At 41.7% G+C, this 19463-nt stretch overlaps 1 protein-coding gene across 9 annotated transcripts in view; it reads right to left on the bottom strand.

Moving 5' to 3' along the window:
- The window catches only part of LOC140458002 (sodium-coupled neutral amino acid transporter 4-like), a 110716-nt gene that overhangs the window by 39578 nt on the left and 51675 nt on the right, over positions 1–19463 (bottom strand). For 6 of the 9 annotated variants that reach the window (XM_072551936.1, XM_072551938.1, XM_072551937.1 and 3 more), the window contains exons 2-5: positions 16419–16529; positions 9929–10163; positions 5323–5416; positions 4755–4870 (exon numbers count right to left, since the gene is read on the bottom strand). In XM_072551936.1, the coding sequence (XP_072408037.1) occupies positions 4755–4870; positions 5323–5416; positions 9929–10044 (326 nt within the window). In that variant the 5' untranslated portion in view covers positions 10045–10163; positions 16419–16529. The remainder of the gene's footprint in view (positions 1–4754; positions 4871–5322; positions 5417–9928; positions 10164–16418; positions 16530–19463) is intronic. The other 3 variants (XM_072551944.1, XM_072551945.1, XM_072551943.1) reach the window with 2 other exon arrangements.

The following is a 19463-nucleotide window of genomic DNA, read 5'->3' as shown; positions in this document are numbered from 1 at the left end:
AAACAAAGAGTTCATATCCTTATGTGTTTTTCTTTGTTCATGGAATGTGGGAGATTGCTGATTAATTGAACATCCGTAATTCCCCTTTAGTTGGAGATGGTGAGCCATCTTCTTGAACCGCTGCAGTCTACAGTGAATGCACATTGCTGTAAGGAGGGGAGCTGTGGAAGTCTGACCCAGAAAGAGGTGCGGGCATGGGTGATATAGTTACAGGTCATGGTAATGTGTGGTTTGGAGGGAACTCACAAGCGGAAGTATTAATATGATTGTTCTTTCCTTGTTCTTCGAGATAGTGGTGAAAGGGAGTGCTGTTGAAGGAACCTTGCTAAGGTGCAGCAGTGAGTCTTGCAGATGGACACATTGGAAAGAGGAGCAGGAGTATGCGTTTCAGTCCTAGAACATAGAACATAGAAAAATACAGCGCAGTACAGGCTCTTTGGCCCTCGATGTTGCGCCGATCCAAGCCCACCTAACCTACACTAGCCCACTATCCTCCAAATGCCTATCCAATGCCCGTTTAAATGCCCATCAAGAGGGAGAGTTCACCACTGCTACTGGCAGGGCATTCCATGAACTCACGACTCGCTGAGTAAAGAATCTACCCCTAACATCTGTCCTATACCTACCACCCCTTAATTTAAAGCTATGCACCCTCATAATAGCAGACTCCATAAGTGGAAAAATGTTCTCATGGTCAACCCTATCTAAACCCCTAATCATCTTGTACACCTCTATCAAGTCACCCCTAAACCGTCTTTTCTCCAATGAAAACAGCCCCAAGTGCCTCAGCCTTTCCTCATATGATCTTCCTACCATACCAGGCAACATCCTGGTAAACCTCCTCTGCACCCGTTCCAGTGCCTCCACATCCTTCCTATAGTATGGCGACCAAAACTGCACACAATACTCCAGATGCGGCCGCACCAGAGTCTTATACAACTGCAACATGACCTCAGGACTCTGGAACTCAATTCCTCTACCAATAAAAGCCAATACGCCATATGCCTTCTTCACCGCACTATTTACCTGGGTGGCAACTTTCAGAGATCTGTGTACATGGGACATCAAGATCCCTCTGCTCATCCACACTACCAAGTATCCGACCATTAGCCCAGTACCCCATCTTTTTGTTACTCATACCAAAGTGAATCACCTCACACTTACCCACATTGAACTCCATTTGCCACCTTTCTGCCCAGATCTGCAGCTTATCTATATCCCGCTATAACCTGACACATCCTTCCTCACATTCAACCCCACAACTCCACCGACTTTTGTATCATCCGCAAACTTGCTCACCCATTCTTCTAGCCCCTCCTCCAGGTCATTTATAAAAATGACAAACAGCAATGGTCCCAAAACAGATCCTTGCAGAAAACTGCTAGTAACTGCACTCCAAGATGAACCCTTACCATCAACTACTACCCTCTGTCTTCTTCCAGCCAGCCAATTCCTAATCCAAACCTCCAACTCACCCTCAATGCCATACCTCCAATTTTTTGCAGTAGCCTACCATGTGGAACCTTATCAAACGCCTTACTAAAATCCATATACACCACATCTACCGCTTTACCCTCGTCCACCTCCTTAGGCACCTTCTCAAAGAATTCAATAAGGCTTGTGAGGCACAACCTGCCCTTCACAAAACCATGCTGACTATCCTTGATCACATTATTCCTATCCAGATGTTCATAAATCCTATCCCTTACAATTCTCTCTAAGACTTTGCCCACAACAGAAGTGAGGCTCATCAGCCTATAGTTACTAGGATTATCCCTACTCCCCTTCTTAAACAAGGGAACCACATTTGCTATCCTCCAGTCTTCTGGCACTATTCCTGTAGACAATGAGGACATAAAAATCAAGGCCAATGGCTCTGCAATCTCCTCCTTTGCTTCCCAGAGAATCCTAGGATAAATGCCATCAGGCCCAGGGGACTTATCTATTTTCACCCTTTCCAGAATTTCCAACACCTCTTCCCTGCATACCTCAAAGCCGTCCATTCTAATTAATTGTGACTCAGTATTCACATCGGCAACAATGTACTGTTCCTGAGTGAATACTGACGAAAAGTATTCATTCAGTGTCTCCCCAATCTCTTCAGCCTCCATACCCAACTTCCCACTACTATCCTTGACTGGACCTATTCCTACCCTAGTCATTCTTTTATTCCTGCGTGTTTGCTCTGCCATTCATGATGACCGTGGCTGAACATCCATCTCAATACCCTTTTCCTGCATCTCACAACCCCCAACCCATATCCTTTGATCCCTTTAATACTATATCTAAATGCTATATCTACCTCCTTTTTGAAAGTATATAATACTTTGGCCTTGGCCAAATGGAGGAGGGGTTAAACACTGAAGGTGGTGGATGGGCTGCTTTTTCCTGGTTGGTGGGGGGAGGGGGGTGGTGAGCTTCTTGGGTACAGTTTCTATCTGGATAAGCAAAAGTAAATAAGGGGTTGGATGTGTTTAGCACGTAGTGACCCCAGTTCTGCCTCTGGGAATGAAAGCAGGAATGGATTCCATTCTGGCAGGATACTGGGACATTAACAGACCACTGTCCAGGCCTCGAGTTGAGATGATAGGCTGGCACCAAGAGCTGCTAGCTGAATTGGAGCTGTTGGCACTGCCACTGCTTGTACAGACTATTGCTCAGACTGCAATACCAGGGAGATATTAGAGCCCTTGAAGGATGGAGAGCTTGGTTGGGGGAATCCAGGTCCCAGTGACTGTGAGGGGGATTGGGTTTGGTACTTGGCACAGGGAAGTATCATTGCTGGGAAGGTCAACCTGTTATATCTGCAGGCTACTCCATAGACCATGGAATGCAGATCAAGGAGAGTGCCTCGGATGGGGTCAAGTGATTCTTAACTCATCAGTCACAAGGTTTATTTTCTCTCCCTTAACAACCTTAACTGTTGCTGGTAATATGTGATGGGATAGGAAAATGCTAGCTTTCACTGAGAAGTGGTCCCCCAGTATATCTGTTGCCCTCCTAACTCCTAGTCCATCTTTACAGAAAATATTCAACCCCAAAAGTGGTAGATAACCCTTCAAGAGCAAGCATTGGTAGAAAAATGTCGCACATTATCGCAATCAAACAATAGACAGTAAGCATAGCCCAAGTGAATAACCAAAGCAGTGAAATTCAGTAGCAAGACTGTGGAAGCCTGGATCGGTGAGATGTTTATCAAGAAAGCTATTTTGAAAATGAAACAGAGAGCTGAATCTTCTTGCTTTTTGATTAAGTGTGAGCTGTGTAGTGTTTGTTGGAGGTTTTCTTGATGTGGGGTCTAAGTGAGATTTCTCTCAGTTTCTCATCAAACTCACCTCATTAACTGCCAACTGACTCCCCCATAGCATCCCTCTTACCCCACATCATTCCAGGATAGTCAATGAAAGACTGGTATCCATTGCACCCACATCAGCTAACGAAAGCCCACTGTGCACTTGGATAAATTCCCCTACATTTACCCCTTCACCTAACACTACGGGCAATTTAGCATGGCCAATTCACCTAATCTGCACATTTTTTTTAGACTGTGGGAGGAAACCGGAGCACCCGGAGGAAACCCACACAGACACAGGGAGAATGTGCAAACTCCACACAGACAGTTGCCTGAGGTGGGAATTGAACCCGGGTCTTGGCGCTGTGAGGCAGCAGTGCTAACCACTGTGCCTGTAACATCTTCCCTCACCCACCACTACCTATATACCACTAGTGCTGCATGCCCTCTGTGCTGTCTTCTCACTCAGGACATCTCTCCACCAACAGCAACAGCTCTGCCACCCACTTTCTTCTCCTGTAGTATCTGCCTACCTCTTATGTAGGAGGAAAGCAGCCAGCTATAGAGCAGTAAGAGGCAAGGGGCATGGCTAGCTTCCTGACTGTAGCTCCTCACCCTTTACGAGGGAAGTATGCTGACTGTTACCACTCTGAGTGGCTGGCTGACTGACCATGTCCAAGCCCCTGGACTGGTGCCACAGACTGCGCATGATGTACAGTCCTGTGACCAAACATTTCTGAAGAAGAGACTCAAAAAGGTAGCTTGGTTTCACTATCCACAGATCCTGCCAGACCTGCTGAGTGTTTCCAGTATTCTCTCCTTGTTTCATTCACATGCTGCCATCGTGACAAGAGTGGTCACTCTCTCCTGACTTCTTGGGTTACAGCTCTTTGATTCATGTTCAGACTAAGGTAATACTGTAATGAAGTCAGGGGCTGAGTGGCCTGAAACTGAACATCAATCAACAGTTTATTCAACCTGATGCAACCTTAAAATGTACTTCAAAGACCTGCAGACCCTGGAAATTTGAAACTGAATTTGCTGGAGGAACTCATCAGGTCTGGCTGCATCTTCGAAGAGAGAAAGCAGAGTTAACATTGAGAGCCCAGTTCTGAAGAAGGATCAGTGAAATCCAAACTCTGCTTCTCTCTCCACAGATTTTGCCTGACTTGCTGAGTTTCTCTAACATTTTAAACAAAACAGTGGAAATTACATTTCACCAGCTGTCAGGGATTTTGGGATAGACTGAACCTGAGAGAGCGAGAGAGAGAGAGAGAGAGAGAGAGAAAAAAAAAGAGAGAAAGAGAGATGATGCAAAGGCTAGTCACTTTTTTTCTCTCTTTTTGGACATATTTATTAGTGCTGCCTATTTTCTTTCCAGTCTGTTATAATTTTGGATTGCACACTGTAAAATCTAAATTCCATCCCATTTTACGAGATAAACCAGCTTTGGAATACTCACACAAACAGGATAATCCCAGTATTGGCCAAAGCGTAGGAGAGACCGAGAATGCCGCTCCCCATGATAGCATTGCTGAGGTTAAAAGCTGACATACCAAATGACATCATTCCAGGGTGCTGCAGATGATCAAAGATGCAAGTCAGTATAAATCTAAACTGGAGTCTTCACTATCAATTTTCTGTCTGGTACCATTCAATGTTGATGATTTTGCTTTACGTTAATATTTAATGCTAATGTTACTGTATTGTAACACTTACTGTTAATTTTCTGTATTATATTTCTTAATGTTATTTTATGTCTTGTAACATTACAGTTAATATTACTGTATTGTAACATGGCAGTTAATATTACTTTAATATAACATATCGTTAATTTTCTGATTTGTAACTTCTTAATTTTACTGTATTGTAACATTCACTGTTAGTTTTCTGTGTAGTAGCATTTAATATTGATTTTCCTGTATTAGAACATTTACTGTTAATTTTACATCAGGAATAAAATTAGGAACCTTTCAAATAAAAAAAAAGCCTGAGAAAATGAAAAGCAATAGACTGATAACATTACTCACATATTCTTCCTGATATTCTTCAAATTTTGTTTTCCCTGAAAATTCGTTTGTCAGAAACCTTTGAGTTTCGATATCTTCTTCATCATGGAATTGACTGTTGAAGGGAAGCAAAGCAAAGTTAGCCAAGTTTCAGGTAAACGATCAAATTCTTAAGATGTGTGGGTTTGATGGCTTGGTCGTGCTAAATTGCCCATAGTGTTCAGGGATGTGTAGGTTAAGTGTATTAGTCAGGGGAAATGCAGAGTAATAGGGTCTGGGTCGGTTTACTCTTCGAAGGGTCGGTGTGGACTTGTTGGGCCAAAGGGCCTGTTTCCATACTGTCGGGATTCTATGATTCTATGAAATCGCTATCAACATCCTGGGGGTTACCATTGACCAGAAACTCAACTGGATTTACTATATAAATACAATGGCTACAAGAGGTCAGGGGTGCGGAATACTGCGGTAAGTAACTCACCTCCTGACCACCCCCCCACAAAGCCAGTCCACAAGGCCCAAGCCAGGGGTATGATGGAATACTGCACACTTGCCTGGTTCAACAACACATAAGAAGATTGACACCATCCAGAACAAAGCAGCCGTTTGATTATCACAAGTATTCACTCCCTCCACCATCGAAGCTCAGTACACAGTGCTGCTACTGCTGTCTATAAGATACACTGCAGGAATTCAGCAAAGATCCTGAGACAGCACCTTGCAGACGCAAGACCACTTCCATTCAGAAGGACAAAGATGGTAGATAAGAACACCACCACCTGCAAATTCCCCTCCAAGCCAATCACCATCCTGACTTAGGGACTTATATTGCTGACCCTTCACTGTCACTGGGTCAAACTTCTGGAGTTCCCCATCAGCATTGTGGGTCTACCTATAGCACAGGGACTGTGGTTCAAGAAGGGAGCTCACCACCACTTCCCAAGCTCAAATAGGGTGGATAATACATGCTGACCCTGTGATGCTCACTCATAGAGTCACAGAGATATACAGCATAGAAACAGACCCTTCTGTCCAACCCACCCATGCCAACCAATTGGTATCCCAAACCAATCTAGTTCCGCCTGTCAGCACACAGCCCATATCCCTCCGAACCCTTCCTATTCATATACCCATCCAAATGCCTTTTAAATGTTGCAATTGTACCAGCCTCCACCACTTCCTCTGGCAGCTTATTCTATACATGTACCACCCTCTGTGTGAAAAAGTTGCCCCTTAGGTCTCTTTTATATCTTCCCCCTCTCACCCTAAACCTAGTTAAAAATTACACAACACCAGGTTATAGTCCAACAGGTTTAATTGGAAGCACACTAGCTTTCGGAGCGAAGCTCCTTCATCAGTTGATAGTGGAGGGCTCAACCCGAACACAGAATTTATAGCAAAAATTTACAGTGTGATGTAACTGAAATTATACATTGGAAAATTGATTGTTAAGCCTTTCATCTGTTAGAATACAGTGATAGTTTCACTTCTTTCATGTGTAAATCCCACAAAATCTTTTTTTTAAAAAGTTGCATTCTCGGGTCAGCTGTTAACAATGGTGATAGCTAGACAATATGTTGAAGGTGTTGGCCCCCTGTGTTCTCTGTCTATGCCATGACGTTTAGATTGATTCTAGTCTAATAAGTGAGATAACAGAGTTTTACATAAATTCATGCAGTTTTTGAGCTCAGAGTTCGACATGAATGCATGCAGTTTTTGAGCAAAGTACAATGTAATCCTGAAAGTACAAATTCACCCGACAAAATATGTGTGTGCATGTGGGTCTTTGTCTGTGTGTGTGTGTCTGTCTGTCTGGGTTGGGGGCTGTGAGTGTGAGAAAGTGTATGTGTGTGTGTAGTGAGTGCAGAATGTCTTAAGTCTGTGAGGGGGTGCATGTGAGAGTGTGGGAGTGTGTGTGTGTGTGTAGTGCAATGGTGGTCACCTATAATGTGACATGAACCCAAGGTCCCAGTTGAGGCCCTCCCTATGGGTACGGAACTTAGCTATCAGCCTCTGCTCGTCCACTTTGTACACCCCAGTCCAACACCAGCATCTCCAAATCATGACCCTAAACCTATGCCCTCTAGTTCTGGACTCCCCACCCCAGGGAAAATACTTTATCTATTTATCCTATCCATACCCCTCATAATTTTGTAAACCTCTATAAGGTCACCCCTCAGCCTCCGATGCTCCAGGGAAAACAGCCCCAGCCTGTTCAGCCTCTCCCTGTAGCTCAAATCCTCCAACTCTGGCAACATCCTTGTAAATCTTTTCTGAATACTTTCAAGTTTCACAACATCTTTCCGATAGGAAGGAGACCAGAATTGCACGCAATATTCCAACAGTGGCCTAACCAATGTCCTGTACAGCCGCAACATGACCTCCCAATTCCTGTACTCAATACTCTGACCAATAAAAGGAAAGCATACCAAATGCCTTCTTCACTATCCTATCTACCTGTGACTCTCTAGGACCTTACCATTAAGTGTATACATCCTGCTAAGATTTGCTTTCCCAAAATGCAGCACCTCGCATTTATCTGAATTAAACTCCATCTGCCACTTCTCAGCCCATTGGCCTATCTGGTCTAGATCCTGTTGTAATCTGAGGTAACCCTCTTCACTGTCCACTACACCTCCAATTTTGGTGTCATCTGCAAACTTACTAACTTTACCTCTTATGCTCGCACCCAAATCATTTATATAAATGACAAAAGGTAGAGGACCCAGTACCAATCCTTGTTGCACCCTACTAGTCACAGCCCTCCATGACCTCCCTCTGTCACCTACCTTTGAGCCAGTTCTGTATCCAAATGGCTAATTCTCCCTGTATTCCATGAGCTCTAACCTTGCTAACCAGTTTCCCATGGGGAACCTTGTCAAACACCTTACTGAAGTCCATATAGATCGTATCTATCGCTCTGCCCTCATCAATTCTTTTTGTTACTTCTTCAAAACACTCAATCAAGTTTGTGAGACATGATTTCACACACACTAACCATGTTGACTATCCCCAATTAGTCCTTGCCTTTCCAAATACATGTACATCCTGTCCCTCAGGATTCTCTCCAACAATTTGCCCACCACTGAGGTAGGCTCATGGGCCTATAGTTCCCTGGCTTGTCTTTACCACCCTTCTTAAACAGTGGCACTCCGTTGGCCATCCTCCAGTCTTCCGGCACCTCACCTGTGACTATTGATGATACAAATATCTCAACAAGATGCTCAGCAATCACTTCCCTAACATCCTACATCCCATGAGTGAGTTTTAAAAAAATAACTCTCAACTCATGGCAAAACTAACCTTTTGTCTCTTTAAAGGAAACATCCACTTATGGTAACTGTGGATGAGGATTGCCATTTGGTTCATTCGATCATTGAGATGCTACCTTCTCCTCATCAGTGTATCTAAAATTATTCATCCTTTGATTCCCAATCTACCTAGATTTTAATTCTGCTCCAAGCAATTGTTGAGATAGAAACTGAGACACTATGCTTTGTGAATAGAGTTTATTTACTACTCAGTCTTACAGCTCTTTCCACACACCATTCCTATCTGTTCTCCCTCTAAAGATATTTTCTAATCAACCCATTCAGTGATGTTATTAGATACTGCTGGAGCAGATGGCACCTGAACTCAGGCCACCCAGCTCAGAGATAGGGACACTACTGCTGTGCCACAACAGCCCCTAAATCCCTCCTTTACAACTACCTGGCCATTTCCTCATCAGTTAACCAATTACCTTATTAACTGCCAGATTAATAAGCAAATCTTTCACATATTCATCACTTTATTAGAAGTTTAATCCCATGATCAGCTGTAAGTGTTCATTTAACCAGTTTGGACTACACTCCATTCTGATGGTAGATCTCCTCTGAAAACCTCTTTCAACTTCACCTTTAACTAGTTTAGCAGCATCCATGAAGTAGTTATTTTACATGTTAAATTATATTTGGTACTGTTCCAGCTACTTACATGTTTTGTCCAACTTTATGTATCGTTTCAGAGCTGTCAATATGTCAAAAGCACGAGCATAACAAGTAAACAGCTGCTCTTTGTTTGAGACAGCTCATGTTAACTAAAATGACTCAGAACAGAATTGAATCACTACAGTGTGAAAACAGGCTGTTTGGTCCAAGTCCACACTGACCCTTCGAAGATTAATCCACCCAGACCCATTCCCCTAGCCTATTACTTGACATTTCCCCTGACTAATGCACCTAACCTAGATATCCCTGAACACTATGGGCAATCTGATATGGCCAATTCACCTAATCTGCACAACTTTGGACTGTGGGAGGAAACTGGAGTGCCTGAAGGAAATCCACATGGACACTGGGAGAATATGCAAGCTCCACACAGAGTTGCTGAGGTTGGAATCAGACCCAGGCCCCTGGTGCTATGAGGCTGCAGTGCTAACCACTGAGCCACTGAGTCATCCTGCTTGCTTCATGTTACATTATATACCTTAACCATCTTTCCATGGAGACATTAATTTGTTTAAGTCCCAGGTGAAATATTAAAATACAGAACCCAAACTCACATTAAACCACATTCAGCTTTTGAGATTAATACTTTTATAAAATATTGATTTTTAATCATCTGCCAGAGTTGGTTTTCTCATGCTTACCTGCTGATGGTAGCCTTCTCTGAATTTGTCAGTTTCGTATAGTCATCATCCATACCACATTCACTGTGACTGTCATCAGCCTCTGTATTAACTCTCTTAAGCTCCATGCGATCCATACTTCTTGTCAAAATAAGACCAGTCCAAAAGGAAAAAAAACAAATACAGTGGTCCTTTAAATCTTTCAGGAGGTTCGATACCTTTTCAACTTCAATATTTACTTCTTGGACACAGTGTTCTGTTGAATAAAAGTAAGAAAAACAAATGACGTTAGTTTAATATTCTCTGTGTAACAACTAGCATACCTATTCCAAACAGTTACCCTTCTTTAAAGTATTGAAGGGAGGGTTGTCATACACTTGCCAGGGTAACTATTCTTGCCATTGACATTCAGAGTATCACTATGTAACCAAGCAGGCTACAAACAGAATACACTGAGAGTACCATAAAGATAATGTGGAAATATTTGCACAATCCATAAGCCCACAAACAAACAGAACATATGTCTCCAAGTGCTTGTCCTTTCTCTCCATCATAACATATCATTTGAACATGGATTCCTTAGAATCCCTAGAGTGTGGAAACAGGCCCTTTGGCCCAACAAGTCCACACTGACCCTCCAAACAGTATTCCAACCAAACCCATTCCCCTACCCTATTACTCTACATTTACCCCTGACTAACGCACCTAACCTACACATGCCTGAACACTATGGGCAATTTAGCACAGAGTATAATGCTTAATGGAAACTGGATAAGAACTTGAACAAAAGAAATATTAAAACAAGGGATAAGAGATCACTATTAAAGCAGTTAACTTCATCTGAACTGCAAGAGGAGTCAAATGGCAGAACTTAGTGTTGAATTCAGTAACGTGGACCAGTTGAATTTGGAAAACACTTTCTGAGATGATGGTGGAAGTAGACTCAAATAGGGCTTTCAAAAGGAATTCAATATATATTTGGAAGGGAAAAGTTTGTGGGGCAATATGATTATAGTTCAATTGCTGTCCCCAAGAGCTGGCATAAGCTCAATGAAGTGAATGGCCTTCATCAATGCTGGCTCAATGAAATGTAGTAAAAATACATTGCAGGGTCCTCTTGTGACACAGTGGTAGTGTCTCTACCCCTGGACCAAGAGACTTGGGTTCAAGTCCCATTCATTCCAGAAGTCTGTCATAACATCTCTGAATATGTTGACTAGAAAAATAGATTAAAACTAAATTGCACTGCCAACAAATAAGCTTGGAGGTGCTCAAAGTAAGTAGTTGAGGACTAAAGACATGGAGTTTAATTTAGATAAATATGAGATGTTACATTTTGGGAAGGCGAATTGGGGCAGCACTTTTACACTTAAATGGTAAGGTCCTAGGGAGTGTTGCTGAACAAAGAGTGCAGGTTGATAGCTCCTTGAAAGTGGAGTCTCAGGTAGATAAGATAATTAAGGCAGCATTTGGTATGCTTTCCTTCTTTGGTCAGAACATTGAATGTAGGAGTTTGGGAGATCGTGTCACGGTTGTACATGACATTGGTTAGGCCACTTTTGGAATACTGTGTGCAATTCTGGCCTCCCTCCTATAGGAAGAATATTAAGAAACTTGAAAAGGTTCAGAAAAGATCTAAAAGAATATTGCCAGGGTTGGAGGGTTTGAGCTGTTGTGAGAAGCTGAAGAGTCTGGGCCTGTTTTTCCAGGAGCATAGGCACCTGAGAGGTGACCTTATAGAAGTTTACAAAATCATGAGGGGCATGAATAGAGTAAATAGACAAGGCCGTTTCCTTGGGATGGGGGAGTCTAGAACTAGGGCATAGGTTTAAGGTGAGATGGGAAAGATACAAAAGGGACCGAAGGGGCAACTGTTTCACACAGAGGGTGCTGGCTGTATGGAATGAGCTACCAGAGGAAGTGGTGGAGGTTGGTACAATTACAGCATTTAAAAGGATCTGATGGGTATATGATTGGGAAGGGTTTAGTAGGATATGGGCCAAGTGCTGGTAAGTGGGACTAGATTAATTTAGGGCATCTAATTGGCATGGATGAGTTGGACCGAAGGGTCTGTCTCCATGCTGTATATCGTTATGACTCAATAACAGGTGTATTATTTTGTTTTCCTGTCCAGCGGCCTTGGCAACAAATGACCAATTATGTTAATTGTGTATCACTCATGGTAAACTATAGGAATGCAAGTTGTTGATTGGGCTGTTACTTGAGTATATAGAAACATAGGAAATAGGAGCAGCAGTTGGCCATTCAGCCCTTCGAGTCTGCTCCACCATTCAATATGATCATGTGTGATCATTCAAATCAATACCATGTTCTTACTTTCACCCCATGCCCTTTGATTCCTTTAGCCCTAAAAACTATATCCAACTTCTTCTTGAAAACATTCAATATTTTGGCCTCGACCATAAGATAGATACTCTAATCAACCTGTTCAGACAAATTATGTCACAACTTTGATACTTGAACCCAGATCTCCAGAGATAGGGACATTATCATAGCACCGGAAGAGCTTGAAACATCAGACAGACGATTTGCTTTTAGCTGAAATTATTTTGTCTGCAGCACTCATTGAGGTAGTCAGAAATTAGCCATAATCCACAATCCACAAACCATTAGAGAGATATTCAATTGCTTCAGAGCTTAAGAAGCACCACTCTGATCAAATGTGGAGTAAGGAAAAGAGGGAGATCTCCATGAACTCGCCATTATGGGACTGAATCAGTGTTACCGGCATTTCTCTGCACCATAGGCGAGCTATTGGATCCACTAATTCCACTCTGTCCCAATTCAATGTTCTGGATTTTCAGAACACACAGTATGATTGCTCAATACAACACATTGATCATGCCAATAACTAAGCACTCCCCAAATATTTACCCTTTACAACCAGTATTATCAAACTTTGTAACTGACTGAAGTCACTCTAATAGTTGTTTTAGGAATTGTGCAATAATGGGAGATGATTAAATAGAAACCTCATTGATAATCAGGCTGCACTATTTATTAAAGTGACAAAGTGAGTTTGATACTATAGAAAACACTGCTAAAGGTAGATTTTGAGGGGGTTATGGGTCAGGTGCAGTGCCCAGCTGGAGCCTGGGTTGAACTGGGAAAAAGGCACACACCTCAGTACATCGGGAGCAAGACAGTGCTGCATTTTATGGAGAAACAATATCTGGCTCCATGCTCTAGGTTAGGAAATTACTCAAACAAGCAGAAGTAGTGGTGTAACTTGATGTTCCACATATTGTGGATGCTCAGTGCCAACATATGGACAATGCTGAGACAAACCTTGTTCGATGAGACATCGAAGAAAAGACAAATTATATTTTTGCTTTTGCCATTACAATTTGTTTGGTACCCTCTCATGCACTGTTACAGTTTTGGCTCAACTCTTGCCCATGGATTAGAAGGTTATGGATTCAATTCAATTCAATTGAACATAATCCAGGCTGTGCAAAGGGTATGCTGCACTGTCAGTGATCCTGTTTTTCAGATGAGCCATTAAACTTTAGCTCTGTCTGCCCTCACAGATGGAACTTTAAGGCTTCGTGCTTGATTTTGAAGCAAGATAGAGGCATTATCCCTAATATCCTTAATCTCTTTTTGAGAGGTTGCTTATCTGGTCATTTTACGATTGCTGTTTGTAGGAGCTTGCTGTGTACAAATCATCATTTGTATTTCCTTAATTCTAATAATGGCAAGTTGGGATTTGCTGCTGTTATGAAAGGTGCTATAAAAATGCAAATCTTTGGTAGTACAGCACCCTCTCAGTACTGCATTGACACAGCGTGCAGTGTTTTGGATGAGTGTGGGCAAATGAGCAAATTAAATCAAGACCCTCTGTGCCCTACCCAGTAAAAGTATGGCATTATTGCAAAGATAAGGCCAGTTCTCCCTGGTGCCCAGGCCGATAGTGATTCCTCAATGGACATCATTAAAGATAAATCATCTGGCTATTATCACATTGTGCAGTCACGCTGTGCACAAGTTGACTGTTGCATTTCCTACATTACAGCAGTGACCGCAGTTCAGAAATCTTTTATTGTCTATACATTTTGAGATATCAGAGATTCAAAAACATTCACGAGTCTAAATTGCAAGCCTGTGAATCCTGTGTCGGTCTGAGGTTAGTGGGGACTGACTCAGTGGGATGGTGAGAGGGGGAGAAGAGCTGTTCTTACCTCTGGCAGAGGGGATGATGTGGGTTCTGTTCTGTAATTAAGCGGGCACAGTCTCTGTGGTTTCTGCACCGACTGCATTCAATCTAGCTCTGTATTTTTGCTGCTACACCTTGCTTGGTGATGGTGAATCCCTGTCCTTTAGACTCTCTACACCTTGCACCAATCTCTGAGCTTTTCAATTCTGGGTATCCTGTTTCAAGCAAAGGGGGCAGGCTTGGCATCTCAGAACGTGGTGTCCCTTCACCACCAACATCCCCTCCCCCCAAACTGGCTGTGGAGAGTCTGTGCCATGGTCTGCTCTAACCCATTCTTATCAGAGTGACAAACAGAGTCCTCGTCGTATTAAAACCAGTGTCCCATCTGAATTCTGCCAAGGTTTGATCAAGTTAGAAGTATACCACATTATTGGAAGCTAACCAGTACATCATATATGAAAAGTGAAACTTTTTTAATGTGAATCAGTGTGCAGTACCCGCTGGTTAATTCTTAAATAAAAATCGTTTGCCTTGAACTTATTCATGTAATTATGCTGCGCTGAATAGAGAATTTAAATAAATGAGAATGAGAAAAGCATGACTGGTATGAAAAATATCCTGCTGGCATTAGCGTTTGATATTATCATCATCTGAAAATATATCAGTTTTAAACCAGGCACGACGAGACAGAAATTGTGAGCTCCTGTTGTGGACAGTGGCAGATGGTAGCTAAAAATAGCCCTGCTGCCTGGCCTGGCAATTCTCTGGCTCCCCCTCTAAACCCTACCTCCATTCAATGGGTAGAGGACAGCTCATGAAGAGCCAATGGAGGCCTATTAAAGGAGGCAAGCTGGACAAACTTCAGGAAACGCTCAATCTTCTGGAGGCGGGGTTACAAATCAGGAGGTGGCACTGAGTGGCAGACCAGTGGGAATGGGCAATGCTGTAGGTAAACCATGGAGACCCACATGGGTGCAGGAATCTTCCTCCATGTCATTTAAGGGACACTTCCGTGAGCATCATAATGAGCAGCTATTTTCCCCAAGAGTAAGTTCAGGACCCAGAGGAGTCCTGACCATTAATTCCCAACCTGGGGGATGTCTTACTCAATGTCACACAGAATCATAGTTAAACTACCTCATTCTTTAATTAGATTGACAATATAAATCCAACTTTCTTGAAGCATCACAGGAGAAGCCGCTAGTAAATAATGGCACAGTCTTAGCTTTTTCAATGAAATTATTGAAAGCAAAATTCTTTCTTGGTTTAATGAAGAACAAGTCTGTGTTATTACAATTGCATATCCTTTACTTTCATTGCGGTGTGTCTGAGGCACTGATACAATCAATGCAAACAAGAAGCAAGTGCCAAAATTTAAAATCAAATAGATATCTATCTGAGAAAATAGTTTTTTGCCTCAACTTGGATATACCAATTGGTGAACAAATCCCTTGCTTAGTTTAGAACTCATGTTATATGAGCAAAACTTACACGGAACAGTTTCAAAGTGTGATTAAGATGTCAATGCTAAAGTCTTTTGTCATTTGCAGTGACCCCAGGGAAGAATATTTCAATGGTTTATTCATCCTCAAAAAGCCGAGGATGACAAAGATTGGAAACAGAAACCATTGGCCTGTATAGGAATAATAGGTCGTTTTGGATAATGCTGGTGCACTGATGACTGGGTACTGTTACCAAGGGCTTGAGTGCAATATAGCCTGATGGGAATGTAAAGAAGGTATTGGAGATGTTGGCACAACATTCCTGATAAAACAAAGTATTTTCTGATGACATAATCTCAGTTAACTTGGCATTCCTCTGATTGCATTAATGAAGTTCCGATGCAAAGGAACAAATTGCTTTGTTAAAGTATACTTTAGAAATGTCCAGCAAAGGAAGTGTTATGTAAGTTGTGAGGATTTTCATTAGCAGACAGAAGGGAATAAAAAGGAGAAACAATTATTTTGTTCCAATTGTGGTTAATCACAATTTCCAGCTTCCCAATTAAACTATTTCTTCCATTAAACTCAACGGAGCATGGGCTTTTGCTGTTCTAGGTGGGAATAAATTATTGGTTGGCCTGAAACTAAAGCACGAAGTAGAAACTTTGTTTGATTATGAGAAGCTGCTTCATCCAAAGGTATACATAAATACACAATGATTCAATATAGTGAAGCATTTCATGTATAAAATGATCATAAAATGCAATCATTTGATTTGGAGGCATTAAACTGAAATTGCTATATGCTGAATTTGCATAAAAATACTGCAATAGTTGCAAAGTAATAACATGTGCATTATAAAATATTTTAAAGACATCTCAGGCTAACTTACTAAAAATAACCAAGTCCCTTCAGATAATTCAAGCAACGAGATGCAGATTCTTTCACCTTTTTGTTTAAAATCAAACCTTCATAATTCTGAAACTCAACCTCTTTTGACTACCTGGAAATAAAAAAAAGACGAATTAAGCAATGTTGATTTTAAAATATACATTAATCATATACTTCAAAATATATATTTTAAAAGCAATTTTGTAAACGCAAATATTCCTGACAAATGTGCTTAAAATTCATGGTCCATTCCTCTTTATTTAAAGTTGATTTAATTTAATTATTTCAATTGTAATTCTGAAAAAGATATAAAAACATAAAATACTGGAAATAGTCAACAGGCTTGGCAATATCTGTGGACAGAGGGAAAGACCGTTCACATTTTTAGTCAAGTTTCCCTTTTTAAAGTGTGCAATTACTTTTTGCAAGATAATTCAATCAGAAATTGACTTGCAATAAAGGGCTTTTGCTTAAGAAATCAGTCTGGATAACCCTTACCTCTTCCAGAATGTTAGGGTTTGAACCCTACTCCAGGACCTGAATGTTTAATCAGAGTTTATTTTCCAGTAGAATACTAGCTTTCCGGTATCCTAGGCAACAGTTATCTCTTAACAAAGATCACCAGAACTCTTTAATTGCCAATTTGTCACATGACTGTTTATGGAGCCCAAATGTGTGTAAATTGGCAGCAGTGTTTTCCTACCTTACAACAGAGCTACACATTAAAAGTGATTATTTTGCCAATGAGAACTTTGGGATGTCCTGAGGTTGTGAAAGTCACTAACTAAATGCAATTATTTTCTTTCCTTTTTGCCCACTCTTGTTTGGAAAGCTCTGACTCTTGCCAAGTTACGATTTGACAGACATTAGTTGCTCTCTAGTACACCTCTCAGAATCAGCTGAAGTATAAAACAAGCCATGTGGCACTGACTGTCAAAGTTGGTGTATCGTACACTTCAATACCAAATCTGATAGCAGGCTGGGGAAATCGACCAAGTAATGCCCAGGTAACATAGAACATAGAACAGTACAGCGTAGAACAGGCCCTTCAGCCCACAATGTTGTGCCGACCACTGATCCTCATGTATGCACCCTCAAATTTCTGTGAACATATGCATGTCCAGTAGTCTCTTAAATGTCCCCAATGACCTTGCTTCCACAACTGCTGCTGGCAACGCATTCCATGCTCTCAACTCTCTGTGTAAAGAACCCGCCTCTGACATCCCCTCTATACTGTCCTCCAACCAGCTTAAAACTATGACCCCTCGTGTTAGCCATTTCTGCCATGGGAAATAGTCTCTGGCTATCCACTCTATCTATGCCTCTCATTATCTTGTATACCTCAATTAGGTCCCCTCCCCTCCTCCTTTTCTCCAATGGAAAAAGTCCGAGCTCAGTCAACTTCTCTTCATAAAATAAGCCCTCCAGTCCAGGCAGCATCCTGGTAAACTTCCTCTGAACCCTCTCCAAAGCATCCACATCTTTCCTATAATAGGGCGACCAGAACTGGACGCAGTATTCCAAGTGCGGTCTAACTAAAGTTTTATAGAGCTGCAACAAGATCTCATGACTCTTAAAGTCAATCCCCCTGTTAATGAAAGCCAAAACACCATATGCTTTCTTAACAACCCTGTCCACTTGGGTGGCCATTTTAAGGGATCTATGTACCTGCACACCAAAATCCCTCTGTTCCTCCACACTGCCAAGAATCCTATCCTTAATCCTGTACTCAGCTTTCAAATTCGACCTTCCAAAATGGATCACCTCACATTTATCCAGGTTGAACTCCATCTGCCACCTCTCAGCCCACCTCTGCATCCTGTCAATGTCCCGCTGCAGCCTACAACAACCCTCTATACTGTCAACGACACCTCCAACCTTTGTATCGTCTGCAAACTTGCTGACCCATCCTTCAATCCCCTCATCCAAGTCATTAATAAAAATTACAAGCAGTAGAGGCCCAAGGACAGAGCCCTGTGGAACACCATTCACCACAGACTTCCAGGCAGACTTCTACTACTACTCGCTGTCTTCTGTTGACCAGCCAATTCTGTATCCAGACAGCTAAGTTCCCCTGTATCCCATTCCTCCTGACCTTCTGAACGAGCCTACCATGGGGAACCTTATCAAATGCCTTAACTACAGTCCATCTTCACCTATCTGTGGCCACTCTTCGCAAATTCTAAATTCACATTGTACTTTACGATATACAGAGTTGCCACTGCGATTTCCAAGTGGAAAACAGTACTGATGATTCTCCATTTAAAAGTATTTTGATTGCAAAAACTACAGTTGATGTGGAGGTGCTGGTGTTGGACTGAGGTGGACAAAGTCAGAAGTCACACAACACCAGGTTATAGTCCAACAGATTTGAAATCACAAACTGCCCCTTCATATCATTGTACTCCTCCTGCTCTTCTATTACCGTTGAGAACTTTGGCTTTACCTGAAGGGGCAGAGCTCGGACAGCTTGTGATTTCAAATAAACCTGTTGGTGTCATGATCAAAACTACATTTGGTTTTGAATAAAGCAAATTTATAAGACTTGAGGCATAATGCATTTCAAAATACATTATTTTGGAATACTTTTCAACATAAATTACTGACACAGCTCAAGATAATGTGACATCACATTCTCCACTTCCATTATTTGCATTTTTTTCCTGCATTATCGAATAAAGAAACCTCATTTGGTAATATTTCAGAGTTCATGATTGTTTGGCAGAATGAGAAAAACCAACAAAAGTATTGTTCTGCAGTGTAGCTTAATCAATCGCTGACTGAACATTAATTTCTAAAATTACTGTAATACAGGATGATAAATGGAATCTCAAATTTCCAAGTTAATGTTGATCACGCTTTCGGTGCACCTTCTCTGCAGCAGTAACATTATATTCCTCATTATGTTCTATTACCCTAATATACTTTGTATGGTATGATCTGCCTGTACTGCACGCAAAACAAAGCTTTTCACTGTACCTAGGTATATCTGACAATTATAAATCAACTCAACATTTTTCAAAGTGCCATCAGAAAGAAATTGACC

This window comes from Chiloscyllium punctatum, chromosome 32 (assembly GCF_047496795.1).
Source record: "Chiloscyllium punctatum isolate Juve2018m chromosome 32, sChiPun1.3, whole genome shotgun sequence".
In the NCBI taxonomy this organism is placed as follows: Eukaryota; Metazoa; Chordata; class Chondrichthyes; order Orectolobiformes; family Hemiscylliidae; genus Chiloscyllium; species Chiloscyllium punctatum.
The sequence above is the reverse complement of the archived record's forward strand: the minus strand, read 5'-3'. Positions and strand labels throughout refer to the sequence as shown.